Source organism: Xenia sp. Carnegie-2017, unplaced genomic scaffold (genome assembly GCF_021976095.1).
Source record: "Xenia sp. Carnegie-2017 unplaced genomic scaffold, XeniaSp_v1 HiC_scaffold_16, whole genome shotgun sequence".
NCBI classification, from domain to species: Eukaryota; Metazoa; Cnidaria; class Anthozoa; order Malacalcyonacea; family Xeniidae; genus Xenia; species Xenia sp. Carnegie-2017.
This window is the reverse complement of record NW_025813469.1, coordinates 14,644,219-14,658,026: the sequence shown is the minus strand read 5'-3', so window position 1 is coordinate 14,658,026 and position 13,808 is coordinate 14,644,219. Positions and strand designations below refer to the sequence as shown.

At 35.9% G+C, this 13,808-nt stretch overlaps 2 protein-coding genes across 4 annotated transcripts in view; both read right to left on the bottom strand.

The window, feature by feature from the left end:
* The window catches only part of LOC124435870 (A disintegrin and metalloproteinase with thrombospondin motifs 14-like), a 28,892-nt gene that overhangs the window by 1,460 nt on the left and 13,624 nt on the right, over nucleotides 1–13,808 (bottom strand). The window contains exons 5-13 of one of the 3 annotated variants that reach the window (XM_046985810.1): nucleotides 13,532–13,650; nucleotides 13,368–13,451; nucleotides 13,132–13,247; nucleotides 13,037–13,056; nucleotides 12,812–12,917; nucleotides 12,132–12,260; nucleotides 11,503–11,662; nucleotides 11,281–11,397; nucleotides 10,082–10,368 (exon numbers count right to left, since the gene is read on the bottom strand). In XM_046985810.1, coding sequence (XP_046841766.1) covers nucleotides 10,312–10,368; nucleotides 11,281–11,397; nucleotides 11,503–11,662; nucleotides 12,132–12,260; nucleotides 12,812–12,917; nucleotides 13,037–13,056; nucleotides 13,132–13,247; nucleotides 13,368–13,451; nucleotides 13,532–13,650 — 908 coding nt within the window. In that variant the 3' untranslated portion in view covers nucleotides 10,082–10,311. Of the gene's footprint in view, nucleotides 1–10,081; nucleotides 10,369–11,280; nucleotides 11,398–11,502; nucleotides 11,663–12,131; nucleotides 12,261–12,811; nucleotides 12,918–13,036; nucleotides 13,057–13,131; nucleotides 13,248–13,367; nucleotides 13,452–13,531; nucleotides 13,651–13,808 lie in introns of those variants that run through there. The other 2 variants (XM_046985813.1, XM_046985811.1) reach the window with 2 other exon arrangements.
* On the bottom strand, nucleotides 2,487–6,019 carry LOC124435871. Its single transcript, XM_046985814.1, has 5 exons — nucleotides 5,756–6,019; nucleotides 4,604–4,689; nucleotides 3,069–3,285; nucleotides 2,824–2,942; nucleotides 2,487–2,740 (listed from the first exon to the last, which is right to left on the bottom strand). The coding sequence occupies exons 1-5, from the start codon at nucleotides 5,958–5,960 to the stop codon at nucleotides 2,585–2,587; spliced, it is 783 nt and encodes a 260-aa protein (XP_046841770.1). The 5' UTR covers nucleotides 5,961–6,019; the 3' UTR covers nucleotides 2,487–2,584.

The window sequence follows — 13,808 nt, the reverse complement described above, 5'->3', positions numbered from 1 at the left end:
TGTTGAGGTTACTTACCTCGTATTCATCAGGGATGAAAGCAGTGTAGCCAGAGTTGTATTCCAAATCACATTGGTCCTCGAACGTGAAAATTTCGCCTGGATATGTGAAATTTTTTGCTTCTGTGTCTCTTGTTATATTCTTTAACGTTGTCTCTTTAAGGCATCCAAATTCTCTGTAAGTAAATTTTAGTACATTAACTCTAGCTTTAGGCTCTTCCCAGACCTCTTGCCTTAAGCTGTTCCTAAACCTCTTGCTTTAATTTTTATTTAAGAAATTTTGAAAAACAATTAAGAATATCATAGCGGCTGCCATGTTGATCAAATAATGTAATTGGAATCTTTGTGCAAATCATTCTGTATAGATGGTTTCATTTCACGTTAGCCTTTCAAAAAATGGTTTTATGAACTTTAAATTTAAAAAACGACGACTTTTAGAAGGACAGTTTCTTAATGAGATTACACAGTAACCAAGGTGGATATTAGTGGAACCAGTTACGGCCTGGGACCGAGTAAGGTAAAAAGGTATATAAGTTACTATGTTTGAGGAAAGTGGGTACTGTCCAAAGTATACGAAAGCAGAGCGTGGAAAATATTTTTCTCGACATTTCTATCGAAATATTCGATGTGATAAGGTGGAAGTATGTGGTGGTCATGTGGAAGTACGTGGTGGTCATGTGGAAGTATGTGGTGGTCATGTGGAAGTATGTGGTGGTCATGTGGAAGTATGTGGTGGTCCTGTGGAAGTATGTGGTGGTCATGTGGAAGTATGTGGTGGTCATGTGGAAGTATGTGGTGGTCATGTGGAAGTATGTGGTGGTCTTGTGGAAGTATGTGGTGGTCATGTGGAAGTATGTGGTGGTCATGTGGAAGTATGTGGTGGTCATGTGAAAGTATGTGGTGGTCATGTGGAAGTATGTGGTGGTCATGTGGAAGTATGTGGTGGTCATGTGGAAGTATGTGGTGGTCGTGTGGAAGTATGTGGTGATCAGACCCAGAATGCGAGTTATAGTTGGGACCTGAACCACCTGAACTCCAAGTGACCCAAAACGTGTTCCTGGTTGCTCATGCTAGTACGTAACCATCCATGTGGTAAGAATGATAACGATGGATATTAACATAAATAAATAATACTTACGTTGTATATCGAACAAGATCGTTTCTGCTTTTTGCCGACCAATGGTGGTTGCTGATCGTAGCATCAACGATAGGGGACATAATTTCCTTTGAATGTTGAACAAATTCATCATGATCAGCTCCGAATCTGAAAAAATGGTCGTTGAAATTGTGAATACGAGTTTGGACATATTTTATTGCTGTTAAACTCCTCCCTCTCTCCCAGAATTATTGTTAAACTCTCTCCCCCAGGATCCCTGATAAACTCCTCCCCCCTCCAAGGATCCCTGTGAAACCCCTCCTCACTCCCAGGATCCCTGATAAACTCCTCCCTCCCTCCCAGGATCCCTGATAACAAAAAACGCGTATTTGAAGACACAATTTCAATTTTGATAACAGTTTCAGGAAGATTTCTATTGTATGTGTCGAGTCTCTCAATAAAACAGGAGTTGTTTTGTTGCTATACGAAATAAGCTTAGCAGCTTATTTAGTGTTTCGTTTGAGACGATTGTTTGTGCGTTGTTTCCCTTATTCGGAAGATGTTTTTGAAGAACTCTAATTTGGTTTGAGACGATTGATTGTGTGTTGTTTCCCTTATTCGGAAGATGTTTTTGAAGAATTCCAACTGCATAAGACTTGAGATTTGAGTGTGCTCAAAGAAAGCTCTCAAAGTTGAAGTGCTGCTTCAGTGCCGGCCAAAAAAGGGTTTATAATATTCCGCAGATTCTGATCCATCCACAAATCAAATTGGTGATTTTGGTGCTTAAGTAGCGAGAAATTCTACTCATTTAGTTGCTGTTCTCAAGCAAACTTTATAAGCTTTTTAAATGATTTGATTTCCTGAAAAGTTGGATTGCAAAAGTGATGCAAGTATACGGAACGCTGAACAAAAGCGTTGGCTCATCTTGTCGCCATATTTGCGCAATGTTCGCTATAAGATACAAACTTACAAATGTGCTATTTCGTGAGCAACCGTCATTGAGGATGTAAAACCACGATCCCTAATGATGGAACAACCGACTGAACGACACATGCCTTTCCAGCGGGCAAAACCTTGAAAAATAGAAGATATGATGTTTTCCTAGCTACAAATCGAGAAGCGTTTTGAAGTTTCTAAAACAGCTATTCCCCGTCGTATGAAGATTTCTTTCGGAAAAAAATTCTCACCTCCTGCTCCAAATCATTCCTAAGAAAAGATGGAGAATTTCGAATTGGTTTGGTTTTGTCGTTTGAAAAGAATTAAAACATATCTTTGTTCTGCATGACAAGTTCTTTCTGTACCTTGTCAAGAATAGTTTGTTATCGAATTTTCGTTTTTTTTTTTCAATTTCATTCATGATTGGACAAACAACGTTAAGATTATCTCCTCTTGATGGGTCCTTGAACAAAATTTCTTCCTAAAACGAGGATTTTTTTAAAAATTGAGTTAGAAATTGTTTAAATCTTAAAATTGTTTTATTTGACAATGTCATCATGCTGCAATTTTCTTAATCCAGAGATTGATGTGAACAACCTTTAAAAAAACTCTTTTTATCAAACTTACCTTTAAAATGACGATCTGACTTGTAAGTAAGTTGATCCTCAGATGATGTCGAGTTAAACTTTCGTGAAGGAAAGCTTTTGAAGCCTAAAACCATAAGAAATGAGAAATTTTATTTTCGTTAGTTCAGTTTGAAGTCTGAAAATTTTTGTCAGTGTGTTTACACTTACGAAGTCCATCATTGTTTTAACGTAAGTTCGCGTTTTAAAATCGCTATCAAACAGATCACGAACTGATTTGTCGACTACCACCAACGTTTCAACGTATACATTCTTCGTAGAGATCTCTCCTGTAAAACAAACAAAGAATTGTATCCATTCTTTATGCACCGTTCAAAGTTTCGCCGAAACAAAACACCGCGGACTCAACTATTCGCGATTTAGGTAGCTATTCTGAGAAAACATGTACAGCATACCTTTTCTTGTGATGATGTAAAGATCTCTGGCCGTCGGCTTACTTAGCTCGGTTCTAATTTTTTTCTTGTTGTTAATGTCCAAGCGTTTGTTCCTTATATCCCTAGCCTTCCATCTGTCATTGACGAACGTGTTCACTTCCATAAACTGGTCTTTCTTTAGTATTAGAAAGAACCTCCATTTTTTTTTGTTCTTGCCCGTTTTGTCTTTATAGTACAACTGTAATAGTATGACATTCATCAATATAGGTCCCACACTTGCACAGCAAGATGCTTCTTTCGGACATGTTAGACATGCATATGTTTTTTGTTCGAGATATATTATGGAAAGGGACTTAATTCTGGAAATTTGCGGTAGCATTTATCCAATAGCAAAAACTTGCGCTCTTAACTTAGTACCGTCGCAATTAGCTTATAAAAATCTTTTTTGATAAACATGATAGCAATCGCAATCTTAGGTCATCACAATTATGCATCAGCAACGACATCAAAAATGATTCTAACAAAATCAGATAAGATCCCGTACTTGTTTCCCTTGCACTATTTTTATATTATCAAGTGTTTATTTTGTCTTTTTATCAATCTTCGTGCGTCACCGCAAAAAAACTTCAACATCTGTTTTGTAAAAGCTCGCTCACACTCACTGAGTTCATGGGACTTTAAAATCACCTCATAACTATTTGCATGATGGTATTTTTACGCTGCTGATTGCTTGATTTGAAATATATCAGCAAAAATCTTATCACCGATGGAGAAGTAAGGTTTCCATTAATTAGTGGGAGAACATTTTCTGTGTCGAAATATGTTGGTATCATGTGGCAGTGTGAGTAAGCTGTTAGAAAACAGGCGTTAGTAGCAGACTTTTCAACACATTTTTTCACATGTCCAAATATTGCATCACTTGAGAAATAAAAGATGTTTCCTGTGTTTGCACAGGCTTATGCAAACCGGGGAGAACTTTGGGAAAACTTGAGAGCAGATCAGTGCAAGCTCGAGACCGAAGATAGAAGGTTGCACATGCTCAAGAGTTCTCACAAACGTCTCCGAGGCTTGCCTAAGCCTGTGCAAACACGAAAAACATCTTTTATTTCTTTTATAAAATATTAGTAATGCGAAACAGACAAATTTAAAGTAAACATTTAAATTTTTTCTCTAAAATGTATTCATGATCGGTTTGCAAATTCTCTTTGACTGATTGATTGTTATGATTGATTTGATTGGTTGAGCTCAGATGCGTTTTGCACAGGCTTATGCAAGCACAGCTCTAGACCAATCAGCGCATGCGTTTCATTGTGTTTATTTTATAATTAGTTATAAACATCAGACGAAATTTGATGATGTGAACAAATGTTCACTTTGAGATAGAAGTAAGAAAGTCATGTTATCATCTCAATGCCGAATATGCAATGTATTTTTTACTTTGATTTGATTGTGTTAGACTTGTTTCCTTCGACGCATTTTACATGAGACGAATAATGTATGCCCAGTCTGAATACACATAGCTAGATTCAAAGTTATTAGTTTTCACAGTCACCTACCTTAACATCGCCACCGCTGCGGTTGTCGAAAGCTATATAACTCTTTGTTTTGCTTGTCGATCGACGTTGTCTAGAGCGAGCTACACCTGTGGAATACAATCATACAAGTAATCTATCCATCATAAAGAAATTGCTTTTTAAGCAGTTTACAAATGCCATTTTACAATAACGATATACGTCAAAAGACCTTTCTTCTTTTGACAAGTGATAATTTTGGATACGTTTGCATCATGATAGGTGAGCATAAAAACGCGTGAATAGGAAGAGTATATTTACAATGATGCTCTAAAAACTGCAGCTGGGTATTAGCCTATGAACCGAGGAATGAACAGAGAAATGTCCGGTAGGAGGCAAATCAACGTACACGATGCGTATTAATAAAAAAAAGCGATTAAGTATTCTTAATGCGAATATATTTGTGTGTTCATTGCTCTTACACTAAATCCATCCTTGTATCCGTCACGAAGTTAATTTCATTTGGATTTTTCAACAAAATTTATGATTTGCATAGGTCATATCTAATTGCTGTTGACATTTTTAGGAAACGCTACACTGAATAATAAATGGTGATAAATAAACAATGTTTTTACAAGAATCTTTTGTCCATACAAAAGACAGCACTTTCTAATAGCCGTCCGGTTTATCATTTCTACAGCTGGAGGGCATGTTAACGCAGATTATTCAAATGACATCGTGCGTCTTATATCTTTGATTGATAACATATGTACATCTCGCACGGTCCTACTTAGTTATCTGACATGATTTCTGACATACCTTTTAGTAACTTCGGACACAACGGGCACTTTATTTCCCTCTAGAAATAAAAGATTCATAGCACAGTTCAGTACCAGAGCTCTGCACTGTTTGAGATTCTGACACTCCTCGAGTTAACTACTACCCCTCGCTGTGAATTGTTTGTACAATATATTAGCTCTGAACTATTTCATGAAAAGCATTGCGTTTTTTCAATCATAACCTTGTTGTCTAGCCAGTATAGAAGTCAACATACTAGCGATTGCATGCACCATCTTAGATGTATAATTAAGTTGCGTTAGTCGCCATAAAGCATTTATAATCAACACGTTTATGCGCACATTATCTGGTGCAAAGATTTTGCGGCTTACTGATCTATACGCAAGAAAGTATATTAACCTTTTCCAGATGTTCCGTAAAACTGCGTCCGTTCGCCCAACAAGATATTGCGCATATAAAAAGCGCCATAACCATGATGCAATTCATCTTTCTTTCCTGCTTTTAAGTCGACACTTACTTGTTTCTTTAACTCAATTGCTTGTGAATATAATTCCACCGTGGATTGAAATCGTTTAAATAGCCACCACGCTGTTGCTGTCGTCATCGGAAGCGTTGCGTAGCAACACCGTAGAAAGGAAGTAAAAAAATGAGTACGACTCCAGGAGGCCCTACATGGCGAGGGTGGAAGCCACCAGGAAAGAAATTTCACCGTAATTAAATGAAACAATATAAAAATACACTCTTTGTAGTTGTGTATTGTTGTCTAACACTTTTTGTTGAGAAAATTCATTGTGATTCATAAACTGGTTCGAAAAATCCTGTACTTTTTGCGAAACTGTTTTGTGCTTTTTCACAAATGGCATCTTATGCAACAAATTGCAGTGTTTTCCGTTTTTGTTTTCTCATTAAAACTCCGCTATTTTTCACAAAACGATCAGCGTTAAACCTTCTCCTCTAACAGTTGATGACATTTCAATTATCAAACATTTATCATTGCCAATTACAGGACGAAAACTTTGTTTAGCAATTACAAATTCTTTCTTTACTTTAAATTTCTTCGATTGACGTTTGGATGTTCGCCATGTAGCTATGTGATGTCTTATACAAAAGAATAATTTATTAATGATATTGCGAGTTCCTTCAGACGTGGGCGAACATCATAGCTTTGTAAATGTTACGAAATATGTTGCAAATTAAAGATAGTGCATGATTCAGCATTATGCAGTCTCTCTAAACACACATCAATTTCATGCCACAAAAATTCCTAGGCATTTCCCAAACACGAACTGGAATACATTTCATTCAACAGCCTCAAAGAAGAAAGAAGTTTTCTCAAAGTTACTAGTAAAGGCTCTTTGTTTGAAGTATTGGGTCGCGAGACAACTAGGTACTTCTTGAAAATTAGACAACTACGTTAAATGTTATCTTTTGGCGTCGCAACACCGACATATTGAGTTTTTTATGTATCGTGGTTGACGCTTTAACCTCAAAGTGTTTTGTCACAAGACAAAGTGTTTTGTGTTTTGTTTGGGCTAACTCCGGGCACTCCTGTTTCCTACGAGTCGTTATTTTAGGATAATTTAGGGCAGGCTAATAATTGCAAACAATTAAAAATAGCACTATTTATATGTAAATGCTTATGACAGCATAAATAGTTTAAATATGAATTACTAAAAAGGAAAATTGAGAATGTTGATACCATCTAAAGCTTCGTCTACATCGAACTGTATTTAGTTTCATAAAGTTTACATTGTATCAAAGTACGTTTCAACTATGGCGTAGCAAATTCTTTCATTGGAGTACCACGAATTCATATATAGACGTCTTAATCGGTAGAGAACAATGCATTTCGAAGGCATTTAACAATGCGGAATATGAATATATGAATAAGTCCCCCCCCATAAACACGCACACACACAAATCATCGAGAAGAAAATGCTGAACAAATTTCTGATTTACAGTTTCGCGTTTGTTAGAACGCTCAGTCTTTGTGAAGATTGCTTGCAAAATTTTAATTTGATTTGTTCGTATAACTGGACACAAATACTTGTTTGTGTCGTGTAAAGTTTCTTTGTTTTGACGTTGATTTTATCAACACAAAGCGTCAAACAAACAGAGGGAAACCACGTTGAATGACGCGCAAAAATGTCACAAGATCATAAAATCCTAGAATCATGCATCAAGTCACTCTGGAGTTTTTGTTATTTATTATAGAGGAAAAATCACAATATGATAAATGGTGTATTTTCTCGAGAGTTCATTAAGTCTTATTAGCCAAGTTAATCTTTTCAGCTGTCACAGATGTAGAACGAATTAAGAATGCGTAACGATTTTGTAAGGATTATAACTGAAATAAAATCGGTTTTCTTTTATGAGTACGTTGCCATAGAAGCTGTACTACATAAACATCATGAGCTGCGAGCAACAACTAGAAGCTGTACTACATAAACACCATGAGCTGCGAGCAACAACTAGAAGCTGTACTACATAAACACCATGAGCTGCGAGCAACAACTAGAAGCTGTACTACATAAACACCATGAGCTGCGAGCAACAACTAGAAGCTGTATTACATAAACACCATGAGCTGCGAGCAACAACTAGAAGCTGTACTACATAAACACCATGAGCTGCGAGCAACAACTAGAAGCTGTACTACATAAACACCATGAGCTGCGAGCAACAACTAGAAGCTGTACTACATAAACACCATGAGATTCGAGCAACAACTAGAAGCTGTACTATTGCACACCAACTGGAAACTTGTGGTTACGTAATTGCATTAAATAAACTTGTGTTTCATTTTTTTTAAGACAGTTGATAACGAGATTAACACACTCTTAAGAGTTATTCGTCTCTTCGATTTTTTTTATGCTGGCTACCATCAGCTTGCAAGATTATTTCCTTCGTCACATACTAAGAATTTTCAACACAAACATTCTTTCCTAGAAGATACAAATTTCACTAGTTGGAACATCCAGAAATGTTGAGATGAAAATTATATTCCTCAAAGCGATGGTAAACACTTTCCAAAAATCCTGCTGCTCTTGAAATCTCTTATTCTTTGGCTTGTATACGTACTTTCGATGTCTAATAATGTGGATTAAAACAGTTTACATCGATGACACATATTGTTAGGTTAATGTTCCTTGACGTAACTCAAAAAACAATTAGCTCTCCCATTGCGCAATTATATATTTAAGAAAATTTTTAAATTCAGGGCCTCTGGATTGTCCAAAACAGCCTTTTCAGACTCTCGTTCATTCATCTAACAAATTTTCCCGAAAAAGCTGTTTCCTCACATGTCAAGGCTTATTCATACCGAACCTTTTACGAGTGAATACAAATGATAATTTCCTTTCACCTTCTAAACTGGCTATACCGGTCACAAGCCCGGGACTTGACTATGTCAAGGACAGTGAGTGGAAGAAATAAAGCAAATGGTTTGGTATGATTGTATGTTATAATTTAGTACTTGTAAAGTTTTTTTCTCTAAGATTATTAGCATATCTTTGAGTGGAATTTCAAACACCGACATTAATGTAAAATGGTCACGATTCCGGTATGGACAACCTTGTGCGAAGCTGAAAGGGCAGCTTAGTTTTCAGGCGCTAGACACTCGCCATATTTACACCTTTTCAAAAAAGGATTGAAAAGTTATCGTTATTGTTGACGAAACTACACTTAGTGATTGATATAATTTTCATCCTTCATGCGTAAGTTTTACAAAAAGCACGCTAACAACGAAACATGGTACTTTATGATAACGGCATATTGTTGTTGACTCTTGTTGTCACAAAATTCATAAATATACAGTTTAGTTGCTAGTTTCAACTGTCGCAGAGTTTAAAGAACCTTTGGAGGAAATATACTACGTTTGAAACTAACTGAGGGAAAATTGGTTTTCGATTCCTAACTTCTCTTTAGACGAATTAAGAAATGCCCTAATTGCATTTGCGTTTCAGTGTTTGTGTCGATCCTTTGGAATTATTTTAAGATATTTTAATGCCATTCCGACAGTCCATTTAGCCCAACGAGACAGTCTATTTGTAAATCATCGGGTAAATTATTATCGTACTTCTATTTATGTCACACTGATGAAACTTTTTTCTTCAATATGACGGAGGGTTTTGATCTGATCATTATATTTGTTTCCATTATTAGAGTAGTATGGCAAAACGTTAACATATACGCGTAACATATGACGTAATGATTCAACTGTACATTAATTAACCAATCATTGTATCGCAATCAAAATGCTACAATTTACTAGTGTTTCTAACACTTGTTATTTCCTTGAGGAAGCCTTAAGCCTTGGATAAACTACTTACGAGTTTTTAATATTTCTAATCCTATTATATTCGAAACGCTAATTATTTAAAAAAAAACAGCTTGTATTTCTTGTTAATTTGCTTATGGTGAACAAGAGCTTACAAACAATGGTTTTATGATCGATTTAAGTATTCGACGCGTGAATTTTTGATTTCCTGAAGGACATTTTACTAGTCAGTCATAAAGTTCTTTACGAACAGCAAAGGGCTCAATGATTTCTAACAAAGTCCCTCTTTTAAATTGAAAGATATAATGTTTTCGTCGACAAAGAATGTCAAGCTTGCATTAAAGCTTGATATTTGATTCTACAAAAACGTTGACCTTGAAAACTGCTTTATATAATGGCATTTTTAATGAAACATAAGCATGACGATAGCTGTTTGAAAACATTGCTATTTTTCTCGCAGTTGTTTTATTGTAAAAATATTGTAAAAAAAATTCTTACAAATATCTTCTGTAGACCAATGGCTGATTTGAAACTGATCAGACGTTTATTTGATCTAAGTGTTCGAATACAGAACACTAAAGTCTCGTCGTATGAACATATGAAATATTTACATGTCTTTTATACGTCGCGTATATTTATGTACAAGTTTTAATTTAACAATTTTGAATAATAATAACTATAGGTTTTGTTTTCTTTGTTCTTGCTTTTGCTGACACTTTCCTTTTATACACCACTGAAATTTGAAAAATATAACTATAGTCAGTAGTACTTATATACTTCAGTCTAATGTCTTCATCTGGAGTGATCTGATGTTGAAACTTGAGTCCTTATATACTCCAGTCTAGTGTCTTCATCTGGAGTGATCTGATGTTGAAACTTGAGTCCTTATATACTCCAGTCTAGTGTCATCATCAGGAGTGATCTGATGTTGAAACTTGAGTCCTTATATACTCCAGTCTAGTGTCTTCATCAGGAGTGATCTGATGTTGAAACTTGAGTTCTTATATCCTCCAGTCTAGTGTCTTCATCTGGAGTGATTTGATGTTGAAACTTGAGTTCTTATATACTCCAGTCTAATGTCTTCATCAGGAGTGATCTGATGTTGAAACTTGAGTCCTTATATCCTCCAGTCTAGTGTCTTCATCAGAAGTGATCTGATGTTAAAACTTGAGTTCTTATATACTCCAGTCTAGTGTCTTCATCAGAAGTGATCTGATGTTGAAACTTGAGTCTTTATATACTCCAGTCTAGTGTCTTCATCAGAAGTGATCTGATGTTGAAACTTGAGTTCTTATATCCTCCAGTCTAGTGTCTTCATCTGGAGTGATTTGATGTTGAAACTTGAGTTCTTATATACTCCAGTCTAATGTCTTCATCAGAAGTGATCTGATGTTGAAACTTGAGTCCTTATATCCTCCAGTCTAGTGTCTTCATCAGAAGTGATCTGATGTTAAAACTTGAGTTCTTATATACTCCAGTCTAGTGTCTTCATCAGAAGTGATCTGATGTTGAAACTTGAGTCTTTATATACTCCAGTCTAGTGTCTTCATCAGAAGTGATCTGATGTTGAAACTTGAGTCTTTATATACTCCAGTCTAATGTCGTCATCAGTAAGGATCTGACGTGAAAATGTTTGACCACTCACCTTATTAACACCACACGACGTACCATCCAAAGCTGGCGAATCGGGGGATTGTGTGAACCCAGACATTTCCCCAGGCATGCTGCATACTAGCCTTCCACATCGGTCGTTACTCGGGTGCTATTGGTAAGAGGAAAAAGCCGTTTTTAAAGCTGTTTATTCGTATTACCCCCTCCTCTGCCCTGTCTTAAGCTTTGAATCAAAGCTTATGCTGAGTTTACTTACGTCATATTGATCAGGGAAGAAAGCAGTGTAGCCAGAGCTGTATTCCAAATCGCATTGGTCCTCAAACGTGAAAATTTCGCCTGGATATGTGAAATTTTTTACTACTGTGTCTTGTCCTGCATTCTTTAACGTTGTCTCCTCTTTAAGACAGCTGTATTGTCTGTAATTTAGTGAACGTTTTAGTTCGTTGACTTTTGCTTAGAGCTCAAGCTTCTTTTGCTCGTATCCCTTTCTTTGAACGTGTAGTAGGAAATTTCCGAATATTTTTACTCTCAAATTTCACAGAAGAACTGAAGAGTGTCAGACACAAAATCATGCAGATTCTGCAGATTCTAAGCTTTTCAAATATACTGCATTCTTCGAAAGTGAATAATTAGTCCATGAGATTTAATATTTGTGCTGCGAAAAAATGACGGTCTTTTCAGAGGCCGCCATGTTGAAATATTAATGTAGCTTAAACAAGGCTTTTAACGACTTTGTGAATTTTTTATTCGCGGTGATCAATTTAGTTCACCATGCTATTTCTGAAAATGACATTTTTGCTTTATCTTTAAAAGTTGAAGAAAGGTTGAAAAAGATACGAGTCGCAACCACCAAATTGAGAAGTTTCTAAATTATCTAGCTTATACCTTGCGTATCGGACAAAATCATTGCTGCTTTTAATGGACCAATGGTGGTTGTTGATTGTTGCATCAACAATTTGTGACATGATTCTCCCTGAGTGTTGGACAAATGGATAATCATGGTCCACTCCAAATCTGAAAAGTAATAAGGTCATAAAATACCAAAATATTAAAAGTTGCGTGGAGCAATACAATGGTGCCAAATCATAGAATTGTGAAAACAGCAACTTTTATCACTTTCCACCACCCACCCATCTTTAGTATCCCGGATATCGGAAAACTTGTACTAAAGAACGGGGGTTCAATGTCGATCACAATTTCCATGATCGATTCTGTATTTTCTCTCTAGTTTGGAAGATGTTTTTTGAACAATTCTATCTGCTTGAGCCCTGGAAATTCAGTGTGCTCAAAACGAAAGTTCTTGTAGTCAATGTGCTGTTTCCATGTTAGTAAAGAGAGAGTTTATAGTTGTCTACATGTTTTGATCCATCCACAAATCTCAGTAATTTTGTGAGCTAACTTAAGCGTCAATAATGAACCGTCTGTTTTTTTGTTTTCTTTGGTTCATTTAATTGAGTAAAAAGTTTGAATGAAGAAGTGACTCTAGCTTAGGATCAAGGTGGCACAAGAGTTAACTCATTTTGTCACCATGTTTGCGCATTTTTTACAATAAGATACAAACTTACATGTGTGCTATTTCATGAGCAACGGTTATTGAAGAAGTAAAGCCACGATCCTTAACAATAGAACAACTGAGAGAGTTGCTACACATACTTCTGGGTTTTGCAAAACCTTTAAAAATAAGAGATAACATTTTGTCTTTTTAGCCACAAACTTTAAAATGGAAAAGTGATTTCTGAAAATAGCTATTTCTGCGATGTCGAGATTTCTTTTAAAAACACAAATCTTACCTCCCGATCCGAATTCGTTTCTGCGAAAAAATGTTGGATTTTGAATTAGTTTGGGATAATCGTTTAAAACCATTTATCGCAAGTTTATTTTGTACCTTGTTAAGAATAATTTATGATCAAATCTTCGTTTTTCCATTTTCTCAATTTTATTCATGATTGGGCAGACCACGTTAAGATTGTCACTTCTCGATGCGTCGAACGCTATTTCTTCCTAAAAGGAGGATTTTTTAAAATTGAGTTGAAAATCTCAGACATTGTCATCATCCTGCAATTTTTTAATCAATATATTGCGTTGAACTGCCTTTAAAAAAATTCTTTTTATCAAACTTACCTTTAAAATGGCGATCTGACTTATAACTAAGTTAATCCTCAAATGATGTCGAGTTAGGCTTTCGTGAAGGAAAACGTTTGCAGACTGTAAAACCACAAAACATGAGAATTTACAGTTTACTTTGGTTTGAAGTTTAAAAATTTTGTCAGTGTGTTTGTACTTACGAAGTTCATCATAGTTTCAACGTAAGTTCGCGTTTTAAAATCGCTGTCAAACAGATTACGAACTGATTTATCGACCACCACCAACGTTTCAACTGAGAAGTCTAGGTCATGTGTCTTATCTGTAAAAAAAAAATTTAGAACTGTATCCAGTCTCCCAGCAGCGCTCAATCTAACGCTGACGCAAAATAGCGGGCACTCATTATTTATAAAAATATAAATACTATAAAAATACGTACTTTGTCGTGTGATGATATAAAGATCTCTGGTGGTTGGCGTG

Bases quoted from the DNA above. Each gene is read 5' to 3' on its own strand.
- LOC124435871 (XM_046985814.1), bottom strand. From the start codon at position 5,960: ATGACGACAGCAACAGCGTGGTGGCTATTTAAACGATTTCAATCCACG. The intron at 4,690-5,755 runs GTTAATATACTT...TGTATTCCACAG, and splicing joins TTACGGAACATCTGGAAAAG to GTGTAGCTCGCTCTAGACAA. The intron at 2,943-3,068 runs GTATGCTGTACA...TTTGTTTTACAG, and splicing joins TTACATCATCACAAGAAAAG to GAGAGATCTCTACGAAGAAT.